Here is a 24,634-nt window from a genome sequence, read left to right as displayed (position 1 = left end):
AGAAACTTTATGGACCTAGGCCCATTTAATTCACCCAGACACATGTCCCACTTGGATTGTTTTCTCTGGAATATCACAGATTAAGAGGAGCGTTGGAATATCCAATGCTACAGGACGTGGCTATAAGGCGAGTGGGGGAATGTTTAACGGAGATATACGGGGCAAGTTTTTTGCCCAGAGAGTGGGGTGCGGACTTTTTGTGTCTTTTGTGTCAATCTCCTGCCCACAGGACTATTGACTAACCTTCACAGCAAGTTCAGGACTCTGCAAGATGCAGTTTGGAAAGCACCAGGGCTCTTTTTAATTTGTTTTAAAACCCAATAAAAGCTGTTAGTAATTTATTGCTCAAGGTCGGATTTTATTGAGTAACAAAACAAATTAAACACTGCACCAGAATTTTGCCTTATTGATCAGGTGTAACCTAAGGAAGATTGCAAACATTATGATAAATGATCTTGGTTTTAAACAAATACGATCAGGGAGAGCATTAGCATTGTAGTTCTTGAGCTAATTCTTCATAAGTAAGTTGTACTTTACAAATTCAAAAACTAGTCATGATTTAATTTAGCTTAGTTTAGAGATACAGCGCAGAAACAGGCCCTTCAAGTCCGTGCAGACCAGTGATCCTGCACACAAACACTATCCTACACACACCAGGGACAATTTTAGCATTTATACCAATCCAATTAACCTACAAACCTGTACACCTTTGGAGTGTGGGAGAGAACCGAAGATCTCGGAGAAAACCCACGCAGGTCACGTGGAGCATAGACAATAGGTGCAGGAGTAGGCCATTCGGCCCTTCGACCCAAGCACCGCCATTCAATAGACAATAGGTGCAGGCGGAGACCATTCAGCCCTTCAAGCCAGCACCGCAATTTAATGTGGTCATCCCTGATCAGTACCCCGTTCCTGCCTTCTCCCCATATTCCCTGACTCCGCTATCTTTACGAACCCTAATGTCACCCATTCCTTCTACCCAGAGATGATACTTGTCCCACTGTTCCTCCAACATTTTGTGTTTATCTTCCTTTTCATTGGGTCCCAACTCAACCTGCAGAATAGGGAACCAAATGTGGACCAGCCTTATCATCACCTATGCCAAACCGATAGGAATGTGAAGCAGCAATTCCTCAGTAGATACCACATCCCTTTTGGAATCAGATTTGTTTGAAAGATTTCAGAACAAAATGAGAAGATAGGAATAAATTAAAATCAAGATTTCTTTTTCCATTGATTTTTTTTTAGTTTATATCAGAAAATGTCATTTGTGGCCCAGCGGTGAATCTTTTTGTTTTGTTCTCCTGATCATGTTGGTTTTAACAGCATTGTTCTGGGGCAAATTGAAATGGAAAACTAACAGCATCCAATCTTGTGTTTAGGAAGTGTGCATTCAAGCATTGAAGTAATTGCTGGAAAAAATAATGTGTCTTTCATTGAAGACGTGTGGGGCTTATTTATTGTTGTTGTTCTGATTCAGCCCCCTGTTGGCAGAGAATTGTGTGACAATAGTCAGAGAGTCATAGAGTGATACAGTGTGGAACCAGGTCCTCCGGCCCAACTTGCCCCCACCGGCCAACATGTCCCAGCTACACTAGTCCCACCTGCCTGCGCTTGGTCCATATCCCTCCAAACCTGTCCTATCCGTGTTTAACTGTTTTTTAACTGATGGGATAGTCCCAGCCTCAACTACTTCCTCTGGCAGCTTGTTCCATACACCCACCATCCTTTGTGTGAAAAAGTTATCCCTCGGATTCCTATTAAATCTTTTTTCCTTCACCTTGAACCTATGTCCTCGGGTCCTCGATTCCCCTGCGCTGGGCAAGACACTCTGCACATCTATTGTTATTCATCAGCTGTATCAGGTACAAGTACAATAAATTTGAATGTGTTTTAATGAGGACAGCGCAATATATATAAGGAAGATAACTTTCCTTGCTGTACATATTGGGCATGATATGTAGGAAGGAACTGCAGGTGCTGGTTTAAACTGAAGATAGATACAAAAATGCTGGAGTGTCTCGGCGGGACAGGCAGCATCTCAGGAGAGAAGGAATGGGTGACGTTTCGGGTGGAGACCCTTCTTCAGAAGAGTCTTGACCTGTTGGAAGAGGTTGAGCAGGCTTGGAGCGCAGGAGGCTGAGGGGTGATGTTAAAGAGGAATAGATTGGGTAGATGCACAGAGTCTCATGTCGTTTCTTCAGAACTGATCGTCTGTAGTCTTGGTATTTCTTGGCTTATTTTAGTTTAGAGATAAAAGCGCGGAAACAGGCCCTTTGGCCCACTGAGTCCGCGCCGCCCAGCGATCCCCGCACACTGGCACTATCCTCCACACATTAGGGACAATTTACAATTTTACCAAAGTCAATTAACCTACATCCCTGTACGTCGTTGGAATGTGGGAGGAAACCGAGGCACCCGGAGAAAGCCCACGCGGTCCGGTCAGTACAAACTCCTTACAGGCAGCAACCATAGTCAGGATCGAACCCGCGTCTCTGGCGCTGTAAGGCAGGAAGTCTACCGCTGCGCCACTGTCCACTCAAATGTGAAAGATTAACTTCTGTTTTGAACAGAAGTTGCTGGAGATGATTGGAAGAGAAACAGTGATCAGGCCTGAAGAGGGGAGGCATCCACCCAGATGAAAACATTGTTCCTTAACGCCTTGTGCCATCAGTAAATAGAATAATGAACATCAGAATAAATTAGGAAACTTCTGTATAAGTCAGGGCACAAAAGATCACCTGCTCACATTGTTTTTTGTTTATAAAATAAAGCTTCAACAGTGTATTTAGTCATTTCTTTAGACTTTAGACTTTAGATATACAGTGCGAAAACAGGCCCTTCAGCCCACCGAGGCCACGCCGGCCAGCAATCACCCCAAACACTTGCACTATCCTACGCACTTGGGACAATTTTACCAAAGCCAATTAACCCACAAACCTGTACGTCTTTGGAGTGTGGGAGGAAACCTGAGCACCTGGTGAAAACCCACGCGGTCACAGGGAGAACGTACAAACTCTGTACAGACGGCACCTGTAGTCAGGATCAAACCTGGGTCTATGGTGCTGTAAGGCAGCAACTCTACCGCTGCGCCACCGTGCCGCCCCATCTCCTTTACTAGAGTTGAGTTGTGTTTAGATTATTGTCACGTGTACCGAGGTACAGTGAAAAGCCTTTGTTGCGTGCTAACCAGTCAGCAGAAAGACACCACACGTACTTTGTTCCAGGTGAATCTCTGGAACTCTCTGCCACAGAGGGTAGTTGAGGCCAGTTCATTGGCTATATTTAAGAGGGAGTTAGATGTGGCCCTTGTGGCTAAGGGGATCAGGGGGTATGGAGAGAAGGCAGGTACGGGATACTGAGTTGGATGATCAGCCATGATCATATTGAATGGCGGTGCAGGCTCGAAGGGCCGAATGGCCTACTCCTGCACCTAATTTCTATGTTTCTATGTTTCTATGTACGTGATAATGGGAATAACGTGAACGACTTTTAGTGCAAGAAATAGTCCAGTAAAGTCTGATCAAAGATAGTCCGAGGGTTTCCAATTAGGAAGATAGTAGCTCAGGTCTATTCTCTAGTTGTTGGTAGGATGGTTCAGGTAATTTAGCTCACTTAAGATTCAAGATTCAATTGAATTGTCACGTACCAATTAAGGTGACTTGAGTATTCAATGTATTCAAATAAGAATTTCCAAATCATTGATATAATAAAGATGCAGACAGGATGCTGTGAAATGGTATTATGTGAATCTTGGCTCAGGTCTGATGTCTCTTATTTCCATGAGTGAGATGCAAACGCCTGCAGTCTCCAGTTCCTACGCTTTCAGCCAACGGATCTTCCAAGTTCTGTCGTTCATTTGGTGATAATCTCGTTAAAAATTGGAGGACAGGATATGAACAAAGACCCAGCCAAAACATGTTTGTGATGAGCAGGATTATTTCATCAGTTTCATTTTGGACTATCTCCAGACAGAAGACTGTGGAGGACAAGTCATTGGATCTTTTTACGGCTGAGAAAGATAGATTCTTAATGAGTATGGGTGTCAGGGGTTATGGGGAGAAGGCAGGAGAATGGGGTTAGGAGGGAGAGATATAGATCAGCCATGATCGAATGGCGGAGTAGACTTGATGGGCCGAATGGCCAAATGTTTCTCCTAGAATCTATGAACTGATGTCACTGACTATCTCAGCCAAACTGCATTGGAAATTCAGGGCCATATTCCAGGCTGCATGGTGGCGCAGATCCTGGCTACGGGTGCTGTCTGCACGGAGTTTGTACGTTCTCCCCGTGACGTGCGTGGGTTTTCTTCGAGAACTTCGTACTCCGAAGATGTACAGGTTTGTAGGTTAATTGGCTTGGTATAAATGTAAAAAATCTCCCTGGTGTTGGATCGTGTCCGTGTGCGGGGATCGCTGGTCGGTAAGGACTCGGTGGGCTGAAGGGCTTGTTTCCGCGCTGTATCTCTAAACGAAACTAAACTATTATCGTGATGTTGGCAAGCAGTGTGATCATTGTTGGTGTCCAACAGTAACTCACTAATCATGAGTTCCTTATAGACTGGTCCCAAATAATATCTTCCCATCTGACCTGTTATATAATTTTTTGACTTGGAACCAATACTACATTTAAGGCCAGGCTATATTTAAGAGACCTCATTAATCCTTTGTGGTCTTTCATTCTGCCTATCATAAAGCCCTTTAGCTCAGCTCTTGCTAAACCAATCCTTCTCAGTACACCTTTATCTAATCCATTTTTCATGCCCATTTATCTACATATTCATTAAGATGTACAATCGCTACCTGATATTGGAATCAATTTTGAAACCTGTTCTTTTGTGGAAGATTTAATACAACCAGTGATTATGAAAGTTAATCCCTTTTAATAGAATTAGTTGGATTAAGTTATCTTCCAATGTGTGCTTGCTTATTTTATACGTTATCCAATCCTCTTTTCACGCACGGTGGTGCAGCAGTAGAGTTTCCGCCTTACAGCGCCAGAGACCAGGGTTCGATCCTGACTACAGGTGCTGTCTGTACGGAGTTTGTGCGTTCCCCCCGTGAAGGCGTGGGTTTTCTCCGGGAGCTCTGGTTTCCTCCCACACTCTAAAGATGTTGGCTTGCTCCCTTGTGTGTGTCGGATAGTGTTAGTGTGCGGGGATCATTGGTCGGTGCGGACTAGGTGGGCCGAAGGGCCTGTTTCCGCGCAGTTTCCCTAAAACTAAAAACTAAAACCTGAATATTGGCCTTCCACCACAATCCTCTGTCCAAGAAGCCAGCAAGCCAGTTCGGAATCCACATGAATAAAGAAACTCCTCCTTATCTCCTTTCTAATGTTACATCCTTTTATTCTGAGGCTTTGTCCTCTAGTCCTACACTCTCCCACTAGTGAAAACATCCTCTCCACATCCACTCTATCCTGGTCTTTCACTTTTCAGTAAGTTTCAATGATATCCTCCTTTCATCCTTCTCTATTGCAGCGAGTACTGACTGGGGGCCATCAAACGCGTATCATACGTTAATCCACTCATCCCCGGGAACATTCTTGTCAAACTCCTCTGGACCAACTCCAACGCCAACAAATCGCTCCTTGGATATGGGGCCCAAAAGCTGCTCACAATCCTCCAAATGCTGCCTGACCATCACCCTATAAAGCCTCAGCATTACATCCCTGCTTTAATTCCTATATTCTAAGGTGGTTGATACAGGAGAACTGCGTGCTTTGGTGGCAAACATCAAATCAACTTCATTTCCAATTGGAGTTCCCAGTTGTTTTGTTATTTGTTTTATGTGGTTTCTGAAGGCAGTTATCTTGCAGGCAATGATGAGATCAGGCTCAGGAACAAAATTTCAATTGTTAGTTCTAAGCAGTGCTTGGGTGGTTGCAGAATAAGTTGGGTGCATTTTGCGGAATAAGACCAAAAGACGTAGAACCAGAATTAGGCCATTCGGCCCATCAAATCTAATCTAGAGTTTGCAGGAGTAAAACTGGAATTCTTTCAGTACTTGGCCAGTATTTGCACCTCCAAAGAAACAATTCAGTAAAATTAGTTGGACACAAAATGCTGGAGTAACTCAGCGGGACAGGCAGCGTCTCTGGAGAGAAGGAATGGGTGACGTTTCGGGTCGAGACCCTTCTTCACCCAAAACGTCACCCATTCCTTCTTTCCAGAGATGCTGCCTGTCCCGCTGAGTTACTCCAGCATTTTGTGTCTATCTTCGATTTAAATCAGCATCTGCAGTTCCTTCCTGCACAGTAAAATTAATTATCAGACCATTTGTAGCACTGCGTCGGAATTTCCTAACTGATCTCCACAAAATGATACATGAATCACACTTCCAAACTGTTAATTGGCTGGGGTTATGTTTGGAAAGTCTTCAGCGTATGAAAGTACTTTTCAAATGTGTGTTTTCTTTTACTAACAATTATCTCCTAATGTAAAAATATATATTTATTAAAGTCCTGGAGATATTCAGGTCAGGCAGCATCTCCAGAGAGGAGAATGGAGTTGTAATAATCCTTCATCAGACACAGATAAACTTTTGATGAACGACCATTGACCCAAAGCCCAGACTGTTTCCCTCTCCTGCTACTAACCTATTTTTAGTTTAGTTTAGAGAAACAGCGCAGAAGCAAGCCCTTTGGCCCAACGGGTCCGTGCCGACAAGAGATCACCGCACACTAACACTATCGCACGCACACCAGGAACAATTTACAATTTTACTGAAGCCAATTAACCTTCAGAATTCAGGCAGCATCTCTGGAGAGAAGGAATGGGTGATGTTTTGGGTCTGAAGAAGCTCCTAAACATCACCCATTCCTTCTCTCCAGAGATGCTGCCTGTCCCGCTGAGTTACTCCAGCATCTTTGGTTTAAATCATTGTCTGCAGTTCCTTCTCACACCCTTTGATGTTTTATACACAGAATTTATCTACTTAATAGCAGGGCAAATATGATGACATGAATGTGTAGACTGCTGACACTGTGAATGCAAACAAATCCATGCCTTGTACTTATATCTGTGTTTTCTTGTATGTGTGTTTTATGGACCAAGTTTATTTTTGAAATGAAAATAAAGGCTGACAAAGCGATGTTGACTGCTAAGGCCATGCATGTTGCACATTGATCAGGTGTTGGTGACAGGAGAACTTATCACCGCCTATTTATAACACAGATACTTTCTGAACATCCTTCATAAGCGAATTTTAATCACCACTTTGTGGCCTTAAGCCCAAAGCCAGTTGAAGGTCCATCAGTTTGAGATTGTGGTTTAGTTTAGTTTAGTTTAGTTAGAGGCATGGAGTCATTGAGTGATACAGTGTGGAAACAGGCCCTTCGACACAACTTGCCCACACCGGCCAACATGTCCCAGCTACACTAGTCCCACCTGCCCGCGTTTGGTTCATATCCCTCCGAAACTGTCACATCCATGTACCAGTCTAACTGTTTCTTAAATGCCTATCTTGGATCAGACTTTACTGACTTTATCTTGCATTAAACACTATTTACGTTATGTCCTTTAGACTTTTAGACATACATCGTCTGGCCGGGGGACTTACACGCCCACCTGTGACACGGGAGAGACTCGATTGTAATCATGTATTATCTTACCGCTTTGTTTGTATGGCTGTGGAAACAGAATTTCGTTGGCACTCAACAAAAATCTGCCCGCGTTTGACCCGAAACGTCACCTATCTGCTTTTCTCCAGAGATGCTGCTTTATCTGACCCATTGAGTAATCATGTATTATCTTACCGCTGACTGGTTGGCACTCAACAAAAATCTTGACCCGAAACGTCACCTATTGCTTTTCTCCAGAGATGCTGCCTGACCCATTGAGTTATTCCAACATTTTGTTTCAGTCTTCGGCTGAAACCAGCATCTGCAGTTCCTCCCGAAACGAAAAGCTTTTCACTGTACCGCAATACATGTGACAATAAACGTGCAGGTTTGTAGGTTAATTGGCTTGGTATAAATGTAAAATTGTCTCTAGTGTTAAAGTGTTGAGATTGCTGGTGGGTGCAGACTCGGTGGGTCGAAGTGCCTGTTTCCCCGCTGTGTAACTAAAAAAGAAAAATCCATGCTTTTTGAATGCTCGATGTGATCAGTGCACTGGTATTTTGAGGAAAATGTTTATTTTCATTGACTAATGGAAATTTTTCAACCCAAGCTGCTGCTGGTGAAACAAAATGCAACGTGGCACCAAATGGTGTTTCAGGCAGAAAACTATTTAAAAAGGCAATTTAAGCAAAGTCCAAAACTTTTAATTTCACAACAGTCAGTTATGATGACAAATATCCCGATACAGAATGGACCAAACAGCAAAATCAAGACTGTTAAATCAGCTGAAATGTGTACAGCAATGTTCTGCATCATAATTCACAGACGTAATTAAAAGTAATTTTTTCTCGCACGATGTAAAATTAAAGATACAAGTCCTGCTTTTAGAGCAAAGGTGGACCAGGCGTGGGGGGGCCGCTGTGAAGTGGGTTGGGGGGGGGCATGGGAAGAACTGGCGCGGGATACTTTGTAACCTTGTCACTGCCCTTTATGTGGCGACTCTTTGCATACCTTGGATAAGCAAGCAAAGGATTTCACTCTGACCTGTCACATGTGACAATAAAGTATCCGCTCATTCATTCATTCATTCATCATTCATTCATTCATTCATCATTCATTCAATCATCATGCATTCATTCATCCATTCATTCATTCATTCATTCATTCATTCATTCATTCATTCAATCATTCATTCATTCATTCATTCATTCATTCATTCATTCATTCATACATTTCATTCATTCATTCATTCAATCATTCATTCATTCAATCATTCAATCATTCATTCATTCATTCATTCATTCATACATCCATTCACATTTATCCTGAGTGTTCACTGTTAACAGAATAATAATCATTCTACCTGGTTATCAAGTGCCCTTTTCTCACCTTTGGGGCGGAATCTTTTCGAATGACCAATTCCGAGGCTGATTGTTTTCGACCATGGCTGGACTATTTTCAATCCACCAAGTCTAGGTAGACAAGTGAGCAACCTGCTTCCAAAGATGGACTCAAAGTGCTGGAGTACCTCAGCGGGTCAGCCAGCATCTCTGGAGCATTTTGTGTCAATTTCCAGTGATGCTGCCTGACTCGCTGAGTTACTCCAGCATTTTCCGTCTATCTTCAGTATAAACCAGCATCTGCAGTTCCTCCCCACACAACCTGTTTACAAATGTTTGCAATAACTATTCCAGATGGCCCAAGAGCGATCATGTGCAGTAATAACATCTGGTTTCTTATCGTTTTACGGGATTATTTAAAAAAATAGAAAATACTGTCAAAGTAACAAGTAAGAAAAGGTTGTAGATTAATTGCACATTCTTTTCCCAAATAAAAACAAAATTAATAATATATATCTGAAAATGTTGGTGGCATCCTTGGCTTTGAAAGGCTGGGACATGGGGTGGTGAGGGCAGAGAGGTTTACGATATGAGTTTTACATTTCTAAGGGCTTACACACAAAATGGATGGCTAATATCTGAATTGTTTGCTGCCCACTATTCCATCCAAAATGGATGAGAGTTTCCCAGTTGGAAAATTTGTGAATTTGAATGACGAGCCAGTATATGAATACTGACAACCCAGTTACTGATGTAAAGATGCTATCTACACTAGTCCCATCAGCCTGTGTTTGCCTGTGTTTGGTCCATATCCCTCCAAACCTGTCTTATCCATGTACCTGTCTAGTTGCTTCTTAAATGTTGGGATTGTCCCTGCCTCAACCACCTCTTCTGGCAGCTCGTTCCACCACCCTCTGAGTCAAAAGAGTTACCCCTCAGATTCCTATAGAATCTTTCCCCCTTCTCCTTAAATCTACGTCCTGTGGTTCTCGATTCCCCCACTCTGGGCAAGAGACTCTGTGCATCTCATTCTCTTATTATTCTGCAGTTGTACAGGGCTCTGGTAAGACCACATCTGGAGTATTGCGTACAGTTTTGGTCTCCTAATTTGAGGAAGGACATCCTTGTGATTGAAGCAGTGCAGCATAGGTTCACAAGATTGACCCCTGGGATGGCGGGACTGTCATATGTGGAAAGATTGAAAAGACTAGGCTTGTATTCAGTGGAGTTTAGAAGGATGAGGGGGAATCTTATAGAAACATATAAAATTATAAAAGGACTGGACAGGCTAGATGCAGGAAAAATATTCCCAATGTTGGGCGAGTCCAGAACCAGGGGCCACAGTCTTTTTCGTCCCGTTTATCTCCTGCCAACTTTTCAAAAATAATTCTACCCCCACCCTGTTTTGTTCAAGAATTTGAGTTGACACTTCTACCATAATAAAGCAACCAACAAAGGGGAAATTTTAAAATGGTGTTTGTAACATTATTATTTCCAGTAACAACAAATGTAAACTTACCCTAGGTTGGGAACCCTTGTTCTAAACGGATTGTGATGTGCCATCTGGAGCACTGACTGCTAACAAACCAGAGTAATTACGTTGGTTTTCAAGCACATTTTCACAAAAGCAACGTTGTTTTTCTAAATATTTGTTCAAATACACTAGCCATTTGCGTAGCGCGCTCAGTTTTATGATCAGATGATGACTGGAAAGTAATAACGTGCTCACATTTTAACGATCAAATTGACGCATTGTAGCTGCCGATGTGAATCAACATACAGTGCAGTCATTGATGCAGAGGTTCCAGGAGAGTTTTCGGACAAACACGCCCATTGAGATCTCGCACTTGCAGCAGGCGCCGCGCAGCACATCCACGGGACGAAAGAAAGGAAGGAGGAATAAAATGAGAGGTAGGACACACAACTACCATTGTTAAGTCTACCTCTCAGCTATCTACACTAATAGGTGATGGTAGGTTGGTGATGGAGGTGGTGAAACTGGTGGTGGCTCAATGCATGTACTAACAACCCACACATGGTGAACCTTCGGAATGCATTTGATTTATTTGCAAAACTTCATAATACCTTCATATCCAATTAGTTCTGACAGTTTTTAATTATTAACCTTGTTTTATACAAGGCATGACGGTGGTTGTACCCAGGTCCTTGGTTATACCCTCACTGTAATTTACTGTAACACAGAAGAGGGCCTGCCTCTTTGGATGCTTGATGTGCTCAGTGGTGGACTGGCAGTTTGAGGAAACTGGGTTTTTTTTCCATTGTCTAATGGAAAATTTTCAACCCAACCTGCGGCTTGGTATCAAATAGTGTTTCTGATAGAAACAATTTAACAAGGCAATTAAGCGAAGTCCAAATATTTAAATTTCACACCAGTCACTTATAATAACAGATATCCTGATACAGAATGCAGCGAACAGCAAGACAAAGACTGTCAAATCAGCTGAGATTTCCACACGTGACACTCAACTAAACTCAACTTGCCTTAACTCTCCAGATACTCCTGAATTAAAGTTCTCCCCAAGCTCCCCATGATAACCTGCACCGATGCACTTCTCTACTGCATTCCTTTGATCACACTCATTGTGTTATCGGCTGCAAGGTTAATTTAAGGTGGTGGTGGTATCCAAGATGGAAAGCTTTGTGGCTGGGGTTTGGAGACTTATGCCCCTGTCCCACTTAGGAAACCTGAACGGAAACCTCTGGAGACTTTGCGCCCCACCCAAGATTTCCGTGCGGTTCCCGGAGGCTTCCACTACCTGCAACCTCCGGCAACCACCTGCAACCTCCGGCAACCACCTGCAACCTCCGGGAACCGCACGGAAACCTTGGGTGGGGCGCAAAGTCTCCAGAGGTTTCCATTCAGGTTTCCTAAGTGGGACAGGGGCATTATTCTTTATCCTTGTTTTTCTCTGTAGCAACGGATTCTTAGAAGCAAGTATTTTTTTTCTTGTCAGAGTCCTTTACATTTTCAAAAGCAGAGGCTCATAACTTCATTGACCTGGAAGGTTTGATGATGATATTGTTTCTCAGAACTGGGTTGTGGAACACCCCCAACAATTGTAGAGCATTTGCACTTGGTCAACATGATCTCAAGCAGGGAAAGGAGGAGGTTAGACAACTGTCTGAAAGTGGACGATGGCCCACTCCGTCATTCAATCATGGATGATCTATCTTTCCCTCTTAACCCCATTTCCTGCCTTCTCCCCATAACCCCTGACACCCACACTAATCAAGAATCTATCTATCTCTGCCTTAAAATTACATAGAAACATAGAAAATAGGTGCAGGAGTAGGCCATTAGGCCCTTCGAGCCTGCACCGCCATTCAATATGATCATGGCTGATCATCCAACTCAGTATCCTGTACCTGTCTTCTCTCCATACCCCCTGATCCCATTAGCCACAAGGGCCACATCTAACTCGCTCTTAAATATAGCCAATGAACTGGCCTCAACTACCTTCTGTGGTAGAGAATTCCAGAGATTCACCACTCTCTGTGTGAAAAATGTTTTTCTCATCTCGGTCCTAAAAGATTTCCCCCTTATCCTTAAACTGTGATCCTTGTCCTGGACTTCCCCAACATCGGGAACAATTATCGTGCATCTAGCCTGTCCAACCCCTTAAGAATTTTGTAGGTTTCTATAAGATCCCCCCTCAATCTTCTAAATTCTAGCGAGTACAAGCCGAGTCTATCCAGTCTTTCTTCATATGACTTGGCCTCCGCAGCCTTCTGTGGCAATGAATTCCACAGATTCACCACCCTCTCTGACCGTCAGCCACATTGCCATTTTAAACGGACCGCCTCTACCTGCACAAGACCCTTACCCCTCCACCCCCTGTCTATCCACGTGCCTGTCTAAAAGTATCAAAGAGACTGAGACTGCTGGAAATATTGACAATGGAAAAGAGATGGCTTAAGGGAGATCTGCGGTCCTTACAATAAATATAATTAATGGAATCTGAATTTGAAAGAATCTGCCCGCTGAGATAAATCACAATGAACTTTACATTTTGCAATTTCTCAGTGTGAAGTTTTGAATGCCAGAAATAAGTTTGGCAAGCCGTGAATAATGATCTCTTGTTCCCCCTTCACCAAAAGTAGAAAATCTGTCCCTGTAATTTCCAAAGTGTAATGTTCAAAAGCAAAGTCAGAAATGTCACAACTGTCGTGACGGATTATTTTCATTAACGATTGTGCAGTTCAGATGGAATTAATGGTTGTCTGTGCATTTTAAACGCTGGTTGGGCGACGGGTGACTCTGATGAGGACGTAGCAAAATAAATACAATGAGAGAATGAGCTATGATATTGCACGCACTGGTAAATATGCCACTCTGAGGCAAGCTGTCTTCAAACCTAGGTGGAAATGAAGCCTTCAAAGGATAGGGACTGTAAATTGGGAAGGCACTTATTCACGGCTGGGATAAAGAACTCTAATCAATCACAGATGAGACTTTTCCAATTCTCGAACTATACCAATTTGACGATTACTTGGGTAAATCAATAAGCAAGCAGGAATGAATTTCTTTGCTTCAGAATTGAAATTTACTGTGGTTCTCTGCACCTTGAAGTTTGCGACCAGCCCATCTCACCGCTAACTGATGGTAGTGTGGACTGGACAGAAGTATTGATTTAGTTGCATTTAAGTATATATATTCTTCAGAGAAAATGAATTTTTTTAGATAAAAGTATCTCTTCCAGATTTCAATTATCAGAGTATTGAGAGGTTTAGAGTTAACACCCAGACTGCATTCTGTCCATCTGCTGCATTGACTTGATATAACTGTACCTCTAGAGAATTATTAATCAATACTCCTTCAATCCAGGTCAAATCTACACAAATCATAGGTTTTAGGTGAAGGGGGAAAGATTTAATAGGAATCTGAGGGGTAACTTTTTCACACACAAAGGGTGATGGGTCTATGGAACAAGCTGCCAGAAGAGGTAGTTGAGGCAAGGAGTATCCCAACCTTTAAGAAACAGTTAGACAGGTACATGGATAGGACAGTTTTGAAGGGATATGGACCAAACGCGGGGCAGGTGGGACTAGTGTCGCTGGGACATGTCGGCCAGTGTGGGCAAATTGGCCTGATTCCACGCTGTATCATTATATGCATCTCATATCTTAATAGTATAAGCAAGCGAGAGAGAAAGAAAGGTTTGTGTCTCAAAAACTTCAGGGCATAACAAAGGTCCCCCATATGTCTGGATTGTTTGACTGCTGCGACCCATATTTACAGCAGAGAATTCCATCTCCAGCAAACCAAGACAAAAAACAGAAAACACAGTGAAAATGCAATGAAAGGCTTGGATAGGATGGATGTGGAGAGGATGTTTGCTCTAGTGGGAGAGTCTAGGACTAGAGGTCATAGCCACAAAATGAAAGGACGTCCCTTTAGGAAGGAGATGAGGGGCATTTTCTTTAGTCAGAGGGTGGTGAATCTGTGGGATTCATTGCCACAGAAGGCTGTGGAGGCCAAGTTAATGGATATTTTGAAGACCAGAGATAGATTCTTGATTAGTGCGTGTGTCTGGGGTTATGGGGAGAATGGGATCAGGAGGGACAGATAGATCCGCCATGATTGAATGGTGGAGTAGACCTCATGGGCAGAATGGCCTCATCTGCACTTATGGATTCATGAATATATGGGCATGAAAAATGCAGGAAATACCTGGCATGTTGAGAATCATCTGCAGGAAAAGAGACAGAGTTATTTTATCAGCTTGAAAATGCCTTATCCTGTCACTAGAAGCTTTTCAAAAATGTACATCCACTGCCTTGAAGTTGTACAAAATAAAAATATGTTGCATATATGATGGGGGGTTAACCTATGATGAGCGTTTGACGGCACTGGGCCTGTACTCGTTGGAGCTTAGAAGAATAAGGGGGGACCTCATTGAAACATACAGAACAGTGAAAGGCTTGGGTAGAGTGGATGTGGAGAGGATGTTTCCACTAGTGGGAGAGTCTGGGACCAGAGGTCAAAGTCTCAGAATTAAAGGACGTTCTTTTAGGAAGGAGATTTCTTTAGTCAGAGGGTGGTGAATCTGTGGAATTTGTTGCCACAGAAGGCTGTGAAGGCCATGTCAGTGGATATTTTTAAGGCAGAGCCAAATAGATTCTTGATTGGTACGCATGTCAGAGGTTATGGGGAGAAGGCAGGAGAATTGGGATAGGAGGGAGGGATAGAACAGCCATGATTGAATGGCAGAGTAGACTTGATGGGCCGAATGGTTGTGTTTGATAAATGTGCTGGAGTTCTTTGAGGATGTATCACAAAGGGTGGATAAAGGAAAACCATTAGATGTAGTATATTTTGGATTTCTAGAAGGCATTCAATTGAGAGCATCATGAGAGATTATCATGCAAGATCAAAATGCCCAGAGCAGGGAATAATGTGGATAATGGATTGGCCATGTGCTGGTATAAATGATTTATTTTTCAATTAGCAATTAAAACCAGGGAAATGGTCTGGGGACCATAGCTGGTCCTTCAATTATTCACGATCTATAATGTGGATTCGGATGAATATGTAATTTGTCAAATATTTGAATATGTAAATATATCAAATATTAAAAAAAGATACAAAGATAGGTGGGATTACAAATTCTGAGCACCAGGGACCCAACAAAAAGGATATTGATCGGTTAAGTGAGTAGGTAAGGAATTGGCAGATGCTGCGTGATGTAGGGAAGTAGAAGATATCCACTTTAAAAGAAGGGATGAGAAATAAGTTATCTTAGAGTGTGATGGTAAAATGTTGTGCCACATGGGGCTCTGGTAATCCTAGTGGACGAACAACTGAAGGTCCACATTCAGGCACAGATGTTAATTGGGAAGATTATTTGATCGTTGGTCTTCATTTTCAAGGGGAAGAGAGTATATTATTAGGGAGGTTTCCACGCAACTTTGTAGGTTCAGGTGAAAACACTCACCTAGAATACTGCACACATATATGGTCTTCACAGTTAAAGAAACATATAGCAGTATTGGCGACCATGCTTAGAAGGTTGACACCAAAAGCTGGTGTAACTCAGCGGGTCAGACAGCATCTCTGGAGAGAAGGAATAGGTAAAGTTTTTGGTCGAAACTCTTCTTCAGGCGTGCCTTCCGAAACAAAGATTGACACAAAATGCTGGAGAAACTCTCCAGAGATGCTGCCTGTCCCGCTGAGTTACTCCAGCATTTTTGTGTCTCTCTTCATGCCTGGAAGGTGCATTAGTTTGATTCCTGGGATGACGGATTTTGAAGTATGAAGAGAGGTTGGGATGGTTCCAGTGTAGAACAATGAGAGGTATTTTTATTGAAACATTTTAGATTCAGAGGGGGGGATATTGAGAAGATTTCTCTTTTAGTGGATGAGCCTAGAACTAGGGAGCATTGATTCTGGATAGGGTCGAGTAGCGATGGAGATGAGTAGGACATAGTGTGCTGGAGTCACTCAGCGTCTCAGGCAGCATCCTTGGAGAACATGGACAGGCGATGTGTTGGGTTGGGACCCGGCCTCAGATAAACCAACATCTCCAGTGCCTTGTTTCTACAAGATAGAAACATAGAAACATAGAAAATAGGTGCAGGAGTAGGCCATTCGGCCCTTCGAGCCTGCACCGCCATTCAACATGATCATGGCTGATCATCCAACTCAGTATCCCATTCCCACCTTCTCTCCATACCCCCTGATCCCTTTAGCCACAAGGGCCACATCTAACACCCGCTTAAATATAGCCAATGAACTGTGGCCTCAACTACCTTCTGTGGCAGAGAGTTCCACAGATTCACCACTCTCTGTGTGAAAAATGATTTTCTCATCTCGGTCCTAAAAGACTTCCCTCTTATCCTTAAACTGTGACCCCTAGTTCTGGGCTTCCCCAACATTGTGAATAATCTTCCTACACCTAGCCTGTCCAACCCCTTAAGTATTTTGTAAGTTTCTATAAGATCCCCCCTCAATCTTCTAAATTCTAGCGTGTACAAGGCAAGTCTATCCAGTCTTTCTTCATATGAAAGTCCTGCCATCCCAGGAATCAGTCTGGTGAACCTTCTCTGTACGAGAAGGTTCTATGGCAAGAATGTCTTTCCTCAGATTAGGAGACCAAAACTGGATGAGAATTTCCTTCCTCAAATGTGGTGAGTCTTTTCAATTTCCGATTGCTCGAACTATAGAAGTTGTGTCATTGAACATAGTGACAACAGTGGTTGACAGATACAAAAGATACAAGGAAGACAAGAGCAACAGGCGAGAGAAAGTGGTATGGGAAAGTGGTTTTCTATTGAATGACCAAAGCTCACACATAGAAACAACCACTGTTGCAAGTTTTCGATTTGTTCAAATTCATGCAATTCATTTTTCATCCCATGGTTAGCCAAAGTGGAAACTCTTGCTGCCCCAGTCATCCTTTCTATGGCATAGAATTCACAGATCCCTCTGGGTGAGTTTTTTTCCTCTATCAGTCCTAAAAGGCCTACCCATTATTCTTAAACTGTGTCCCTGGTTCTGGACTCCCCCAACATCGGGCATCTAGCCTGTCCAATCCCATAAGAATTTTATATGTTTCCCATAAGATTCCTCTCATAATCTAGCAGCCTGTCCAATCCCATAAGAATATCGAGTACTTAAAATACAGTCTGGCAATTATTTGAAAGCAGGTGAGTCTTCGGAAGCAAAACTTTCCAAATGTTTGAATTAAGTGTAGAAATATGATCAACATTATTCTTCAAAAGGTTTGCAATTCTGCTTTTGTTAATTTCACAGTGAAACAGGAGCAAAGTAAATATTTTAACTGGCCTGGATTTAATTTTAAGGTGATCCTCAATAGCAGCGAGGGTGAGGTTTGTTCATTTTTCATTGGACATTTGTTAACTTTGAATGGAAAAACTAGGAACAAGTTCAATTTTAGATGAATCAATTCATTCATCAATGGCCAAAGTGGAAACTCAGTCATCCCCAGCCTCTATTGATAATTTAAGGTTATCGAGTACTTAAAAGTAGTCTGGCAATTATTTGAAAGTAGGTGAGTCTTCGGAAGCAAAACTTTCCAAATGTTTGAATTAAGTGTAGAAATATGATCAACATTATTCTTCAAAAGGTTTGCAATTCTGCTTTTGTTAATTTCACAGTGAAACAGGAGCAAAGTAAATATTTTAACTGGCCTGGATTTAATTTTAAGGTGATCCTCAATAGCAGCGAGGGTGAGGTTTGTTCATTTTTCATTGGACATTTGTTAACTTTGAAAAATGGAAAATAGCAGGAGGAGGCCAGTTTGGCCCTTCGAGCTAGCAGCACGCTATTCATTGTGATCATGGCTGATCATCCACAATCAGTAACCCGTGCCTGCCTTCTCCCCATACCTCTTGATTCCGCTAGCCCCTAGAGCTCTATCTAACTCTTTTAAATTAATCCAGTGAATTGGCCTCCACTGCCTTCCTTGGCAGAGAATTCCACAAATTCACAACTCCTTTGGTGAAAAAGTTTTTTTCTCATCTCAGTTTTAAATGGCCTCCCCTTTATTCTTAGACTGTGGCCCCTGGTTCTGGACTCCCCTAACATTGGGAACATTTTTGCTGCATCTACCTTGTCCAGTCCTTTTTCTAATGTTATAGGTTTCTATAAGATCCCCTCCCATCCTTCTAAATTCCAGTCAATACAAGCCCCGTCTTTCCAATCTTTCCTCATATGACAGTCCCACCATCCCAGGGGATAACCTCGTGAATCTATCTCCTTCTTAAGTATAACTGGCAATTTGTACTAGGCTGGTTTTGTTAAGAGGGAGATGGATGTGGCCCTTGTGGCTAGAGGGATCAGGGGGTATGGAGAGAAGGCAGGTACAGGATACAGAGTTGGATGATCAGCCATGATCATATTGAATGGCGGAGTAGGCTCGAAGGGTTGAATGGCCTACTCCTGCACCTATTTTCTATGTTTCTATGTTATTGTGATTTCCATTGGTTTGGTATGGTCTCAGTGTAAAAACGTCGCTTCATCTCAACCCTTTGCCCCGTAATTGTGATCCCTGATTTGTCACCACTGCATGGGGAAAAATCCTCTCAGCGTCCAATCTCATCTTGTGAGAACTTTTGTATGCTTTGTTGGTAATGCTACTGAGCACAGCTTGAAAGAACACAAGGTTTTGTTTTCAGGGTGGCACGGTGGCGCAGCGGTAAAGTTGCTGCCTCACGGCGCCAGAGAGACGGGTTCGATCCTGACTGAGGGGGCTGTCTGTACGGGGTTAGTATGTTCTCCCTGTTCCACTGGTGGTCCGGTTTCCTCCTGTACTCTAAAGACGTACAGGTTTGTAGGTTTAAGAAGGAACTGCAGATGCTGGAAAATCGAAGGTACACAAAAAAGCTGGAGAAACTCAGCGGGTGCAGCTGCATGTATGGAGCGAAGGAAAGGAAATAGGCAACGTTTCGGGCCGAAACCCTTCTTCAGTACAGGTTTGTAGGTTAATTGGCTTCTGTTAACTGTAAATTGTCCCGAGTGTGTCGGGTAGTTCTGGTCTATGAGGGGTGATCGCTGGTCGGTGTGAACTCGTTGGGCAGAAGGGCCTGTTTCTGCTCTGTATCTCTAACGTCTGAAGATTAGTGTTAATAAACAGATCGGCAAATTAATTGTATTATAGAAGATGTATAAAATCATGAGAGGCATAGATTGTCCAGAATCTCTTGTCCAGAGTAGGTGAATCAAGGACCAGAGGACATAGTGAACATAGGTTCAAGGTGAAAGGGAAAAGATTTAATAGGAATCTGAGGGGTAACTTTTTCGAGCTGCCAGAGGAGGTGGTTGAGGCTGGGACTATCCCAACATTTAAGAAACAGTTAGACAGGTACATGGAGAGGATAAGTTTGGAGGGATATGGACCAAGTACAGATAGGTGGGACTAGTGTAGCTGGGACATGTTGGCTGGTGTGGGCAAGTTGGGACGAAGGGCCTGTTTCCACACTGTGTCACTCTATGACGCGAAGAGAAACCTGCGGTAATATTGGTGATAAAGTTCAGCACGTTAATTTACTGAGGTGCTTTATCTCTATGCAATCAACATTATTTGTGTTGGTGGCAATAGCGCGTACATTTTTTTCTTAGTATTACAAGTTTGTGGGGAAGTATCAGCATTCATTACATTACGTTATGAGTCAGTGGCTTGCTGCATATTAAGGTTTGCCAGGCCAATTAACCCTCAGCTCCATGACGTGAGCGGAGCCAGCATCTCCGCTGTTCCGCTCTGCTTATTATTCCCTTCAACCTGTTTCCCTGCGATAGGACCCGGCAAGATAAAAACCTCATTTAGGTAATCCAACTATTTGTTGTAAATCATTTAAACAGCCCAACAAAAGTCAAATCGTGGCTAATGGATGCATCCCGTAATCTAGGTATTGAGGGCATTCTCTGAAGCATGATTAATGGCTGACCGAACGTAGACACAAAAAGCTGGAGTAACTCAGCAGGTCAGACAGCATCTGTGGACGAAAGAGACTGGGGTCTGAAGAAGGGTCTAGACCAGAATCGTCACCTATTCCTTTTTCTCTAGTGACGCTGTCTGACCCGCTGAGTTACTCTGGTTTTTTGTGTCTATCTTCGATTTAATCCAGCATCTGCAGTTCCTTCCTACACGTTAATGGATGACCCTTGCATCATGCGGTTACACACTTGCACAGGTACCAGGAGATGTGGCAGAGGAGATGTCTGGATGGGTAATTATCAATCTACAGCGACTGGAGAGATGATTGAGAGAGGAACATTCAAAGAGATGAGCAGTGAGCTTGAAGGTGGCAATTTGGCGCAGCGGTAGAGTAGCTGCCTTATTGGGCTTACAGCGCCAGTGACCCGGGTTCGATCCCGACTACGGGTGCTTGTCTGTACGGAGTTTGTGCGTTCTCCCCGTGACCTGCCTAGGTTTTCTCCGAGGTCTTAGGTTTCCTCCCACACTCCAAAGACAGTCAGGTTTGTAGGTTGACACAACATGCTGGAGTAACTCAGCGGGACAGACAGCATCTCAATAGACAATAGACCATAGGGTCCAGGAGTGGGCCATTCGGCCCTTCGAGCCAGCACAGCCATTCAATGTGATCATGGCAGAACTGGAGAGAAGGAATGGGTGATGTTTCGGGTCACCCATTCCTTCTCTCCAGAGATGCTGCCTGTCCCGCTGAGTTACTCCAGCATTTTGTGTCTACCTTTGATTTAAACCAGCATCTGCAGTTCTTTCTTACACAGGTTTGTAGGTTAATTGGTGAGTTAAAAATGAAAATTGTCCCCAGCATGCTTAGGATAGTGTTAATGTGCGGGGCTCGCTGGCCGGCACAGACTCAGTGGGCCTGAGCCTGTTTCCAGGCGGTATCTCTCAACTCAACTAAAAACTAAGCTTCGACGGAGGATGATAGATATGGTCAGAATCAATGAAAAGTTTCAAAGTCACCTTATTATGGAGCAAGATGCCCTCAACCATCAGGTTAAGCCATGCACTTGGACTATTGCCAAAGCAAGCCTTAAGTCTTCACTTAAGCATCCAAGACCCATGCTGTCTGCAGATGTAGGTGGGGTAAGGATTGATGCTGGTGATGTCAAATGAACATTGTTGTTTTTTCAACCTTTTCTATACTTGCACAGCAGGCTCTCGCTACAGCTGCTTGGCACACAGAAATGAAATACTGCATCATTTGGCACCTTCTGTGTGCTGTATGTAGAAATAATGTTTTTAATTTCATTGAATTAGAAAAGAGAGCTGCACAGCATATTTGTAATATAGTTTCAGTTTTCTAGTTTTAGCTTTAGAGATACAGCGAGGAAACGAGCCCTTCGGCCCACCGAGCCCGCGCCGACCAGCGATCCCCGCACACTGGCACTATCCTGCACACACTGGGGACAAGTTGCAATCGTTACCAAAGCCAATTACAAACCTGTGCTTCTTTGGAGTGTGGGAGGAAACCGGAGCTCCCGGAGAAAACCCACGTGGTAACGGGGAAAACGTACAATCTCCGTACAGACCGTACCCGTGGTCAGGATCGAACCCGGGTCTCTGGAGCTGTAAGGGAACGACTCCACCGCTGCACCACCGTGATTAAAATGATTTTAACGGTAATGAGCTTTATTTGATTGGAATATGGGGGACAAGTAGTTTTCACATTGAGATCAAATTTAGATTCTAAAGAGGTCAAAACTATAATTGGACTAAATTCATGAAAAATTGAGTGTTTCCCACAAGTTATTAAAACACCTACTGTGTGTAAATTGGCAAAGGTTATAAAGAACCATGTAAAAGGTTATGCACTGATCTGTTGAGGTTATTTGTCAAGGTATTAAATAAACCGAGAGAATGGGGAATGGGGTTGGGATGTCTATGATAGGGCGAGTGTTCAAAGTCACTATATTTGGGACAACGCACAAAGGACTTCTCAAATGAGGGGTGACCCTCTCCGATGCCAAGGTGGGTACAAATTTTGAACTCTTTTGTCAATAGATTGCAGATAAAAATTGTATTTTAGAAATAAGATGCGGCAGGACCTTTATTACCTGATACTGTGCAGAAACATGGGGCAAAGGTGGATCATGTCATTAGATCACCAATCAGCCACAATGCCACAGAATAACGCAAACACTTTCATCCCATTTCCACAATGTGGGGAAAAGCAAGGTGAATGCAGAGAAATCATGAGTTCATGAAGTATTGATTAAATCAAGATTTCTCAACTGTGAAAGATAAGTGGGAGTTTAATGCTAGCCACGGTCCAAGGAACATTTGGACAGGTACATGGATAGGACAGGTTTAGAGGGATATGGGCCAAATGCAGGCAGGTTGGTCGAGTGTAGATAGAAACATAGATGGGACATGTTGGTCGGTGTAGGCAAGTCGGGCCGAAGGACCTGTTTCCACACTGTATCACTCCAAGACTCTACGTCGGGATTGTATTTTGAAATGTAACCTTATTTAGATTTGTGAATTTATGGGGGGGATTCTTCATTTAAGATGAATTGGTAGCAATGGTTGAGCCTCACGTTTTGGTAATATTCGACTCGCCGAATGTGTTTTCCTCCTGTTCTTCATCCCCAATACCGATAACCTTCAGCTTAAAAAGCTCAGGATAGTTAACTCACATCCTCTTTATTTTGCTTTGATCTATTTTTGGACAGAATGTATTGGGTTGTTCAATTTGGATGGACAAAATGTATCATGGCAGTGAATTTGGAATAAGGATGCTGAGATAATCATCCCATTCTCTGGAACAGGAGATAGATCAGTTCTTCACCATGTCTTTACGAGAATGTTGCCAGGAGTAGAGGGTCTGAGCTATAGGAAGAGGTTGAGTAGGCTGGGACTGTTCCCTGGAGCACAGGAGGATAAGGGGCGATCTTATAGAGGCGTATAAAATCATGAGAGGAATAGATCGGGTAGATGCACAGAGTCTCTTGCCTAGAGTGGGTGAATCGAGGACCAGAGGACTTATGTTTAAGGTGAAGGGGAAAAGATTTAATAGCAATCTGAGGGGTAACCTTTTTCACGCAAAGGATGGTGGGTGCATGGGACGAGTTGCCAGAGGAGATAGTTGAGGCAGGGACTAGCCCAACATTTAAGAAGCAGTTAGACAGGTACATGGATAAGACAAGTTTGGCGGGATATGGACCAAATGTGGGACTAGTGTGGCTGGGACATGTTGGTCGGTGTGGGCAAGTTGGGCCGAAGGGCTGCTGCACCCGCTGAGATTCTCCAGCACTTTTGTCTACCTGACGACGGGCACTCTCTGTATGGAGTTTGTACGTTCTCCCCGTGACCTGCGCGGGTTTTCTCCGGGTGCTCCGGTTTCCTCCAACACTCCAGAGACGTACAGATTTGTAGTTTAATTGGCTTGGTATAAATGTAGATTGTCCCTAGTGTGTGTAGGATGGTGTTAGTGTGCGGGGATCTCTGGTCGGCGCGGACTCGGTGGGCTGAAGCGCCTGTTTCCGCGGTGTATCTCTACGCCAAACTGAACTAAATATGGGAATGAATGTCTTTGTGCGAAAAACTGTTCGTACATTTTAAGACAAACTTTTTTGATTAAAAGTTATTTGACATTATAAATGTACTGACTACCTGAGGAGAATTGACTGAAATCATTTCTTCCGAGATATACTCCACACATTTATTTAGCTGTCCAATTCAAATTTGTTTCATTATTTATCCAAACGAAGAGCAGGAGATATAAAATGCGCTATCTATAATTGAAGAGCTACTTCTTAGAATTTTGCAGTCATACCACAGTTTCAATAACATATTTTATCTCGTAAATACTAATACAGCTATAAAACACCAAACAATGTATTTTGCATCATTATTGCAATTCACATTACACCTCCATGTTGTGTAAGAAGGAACCGCAGACACTGGTTTAAACTTCCATCGAGGGGATTTATCGCAGTCGCTGCCTCAAAAAGGCTGGCAGTATCATCAAAGACCCACACCATCTTGGCCACACACCCATCTCCCTGCTACCTTCAGGTAGAAGGTACAGGAGCCTGAAGACTGCAACAACCAGGTTCAGGAATAGCTACTTCCCCACAGCCATCAGGCTATTAAACCTGGCTCGGACAAAACTCTAATTATTAATAACCTATTATCTATTATTTGCACTTGATCAGTTTATTTATTCATGTGTGCATATATTTATATTACGGTATATGGACACACTGATCTGTTTTGTAGTAAGTGCCTACTATGTTCTGTGTGCTGAAGCAAAGCAAG

At 43.1% G+C, this 24,634-nt stretch overlaps 1 protein-coding gene across 1 annotated transcript in view; it reads left to right on the top strand.

Annotated features, from left to right (window-relative positions):
- The window catches only part of LOC129712119 (astrotactin-2-like), an 863,305-nt gene that overhangs the window by 274,859 nt on the left and 563,812 nt on the right, over positions 1–24,634 (top strand). The window contains 1 exon segment of the mRNA XM_055660334.1: positions 10,659–10,811. Coding sequence (XP_055516309.1) covers positions 10,659–10,811 — 153 coding nt within the window.

This window comes from Leucoraja erinacea, chromosome 31 (assembly GCF_028641065.1).
Source record: "Leucoraja erinacea ecotype New England chromosome 31, Leri_hhj_1, whole genome shotgun sequence".
NCBI lineage: Eukaryota > Metazoa > Chordata > Chondrichthyes > Rajiformes > Rajidae > Leucoraja > Leucoraja erinaceus.
The sequence above is the reverse complement of the archived record's forward strand: the minus strand, read 5'-3'. Positions and strand labels throughout refer to the sequence as shown.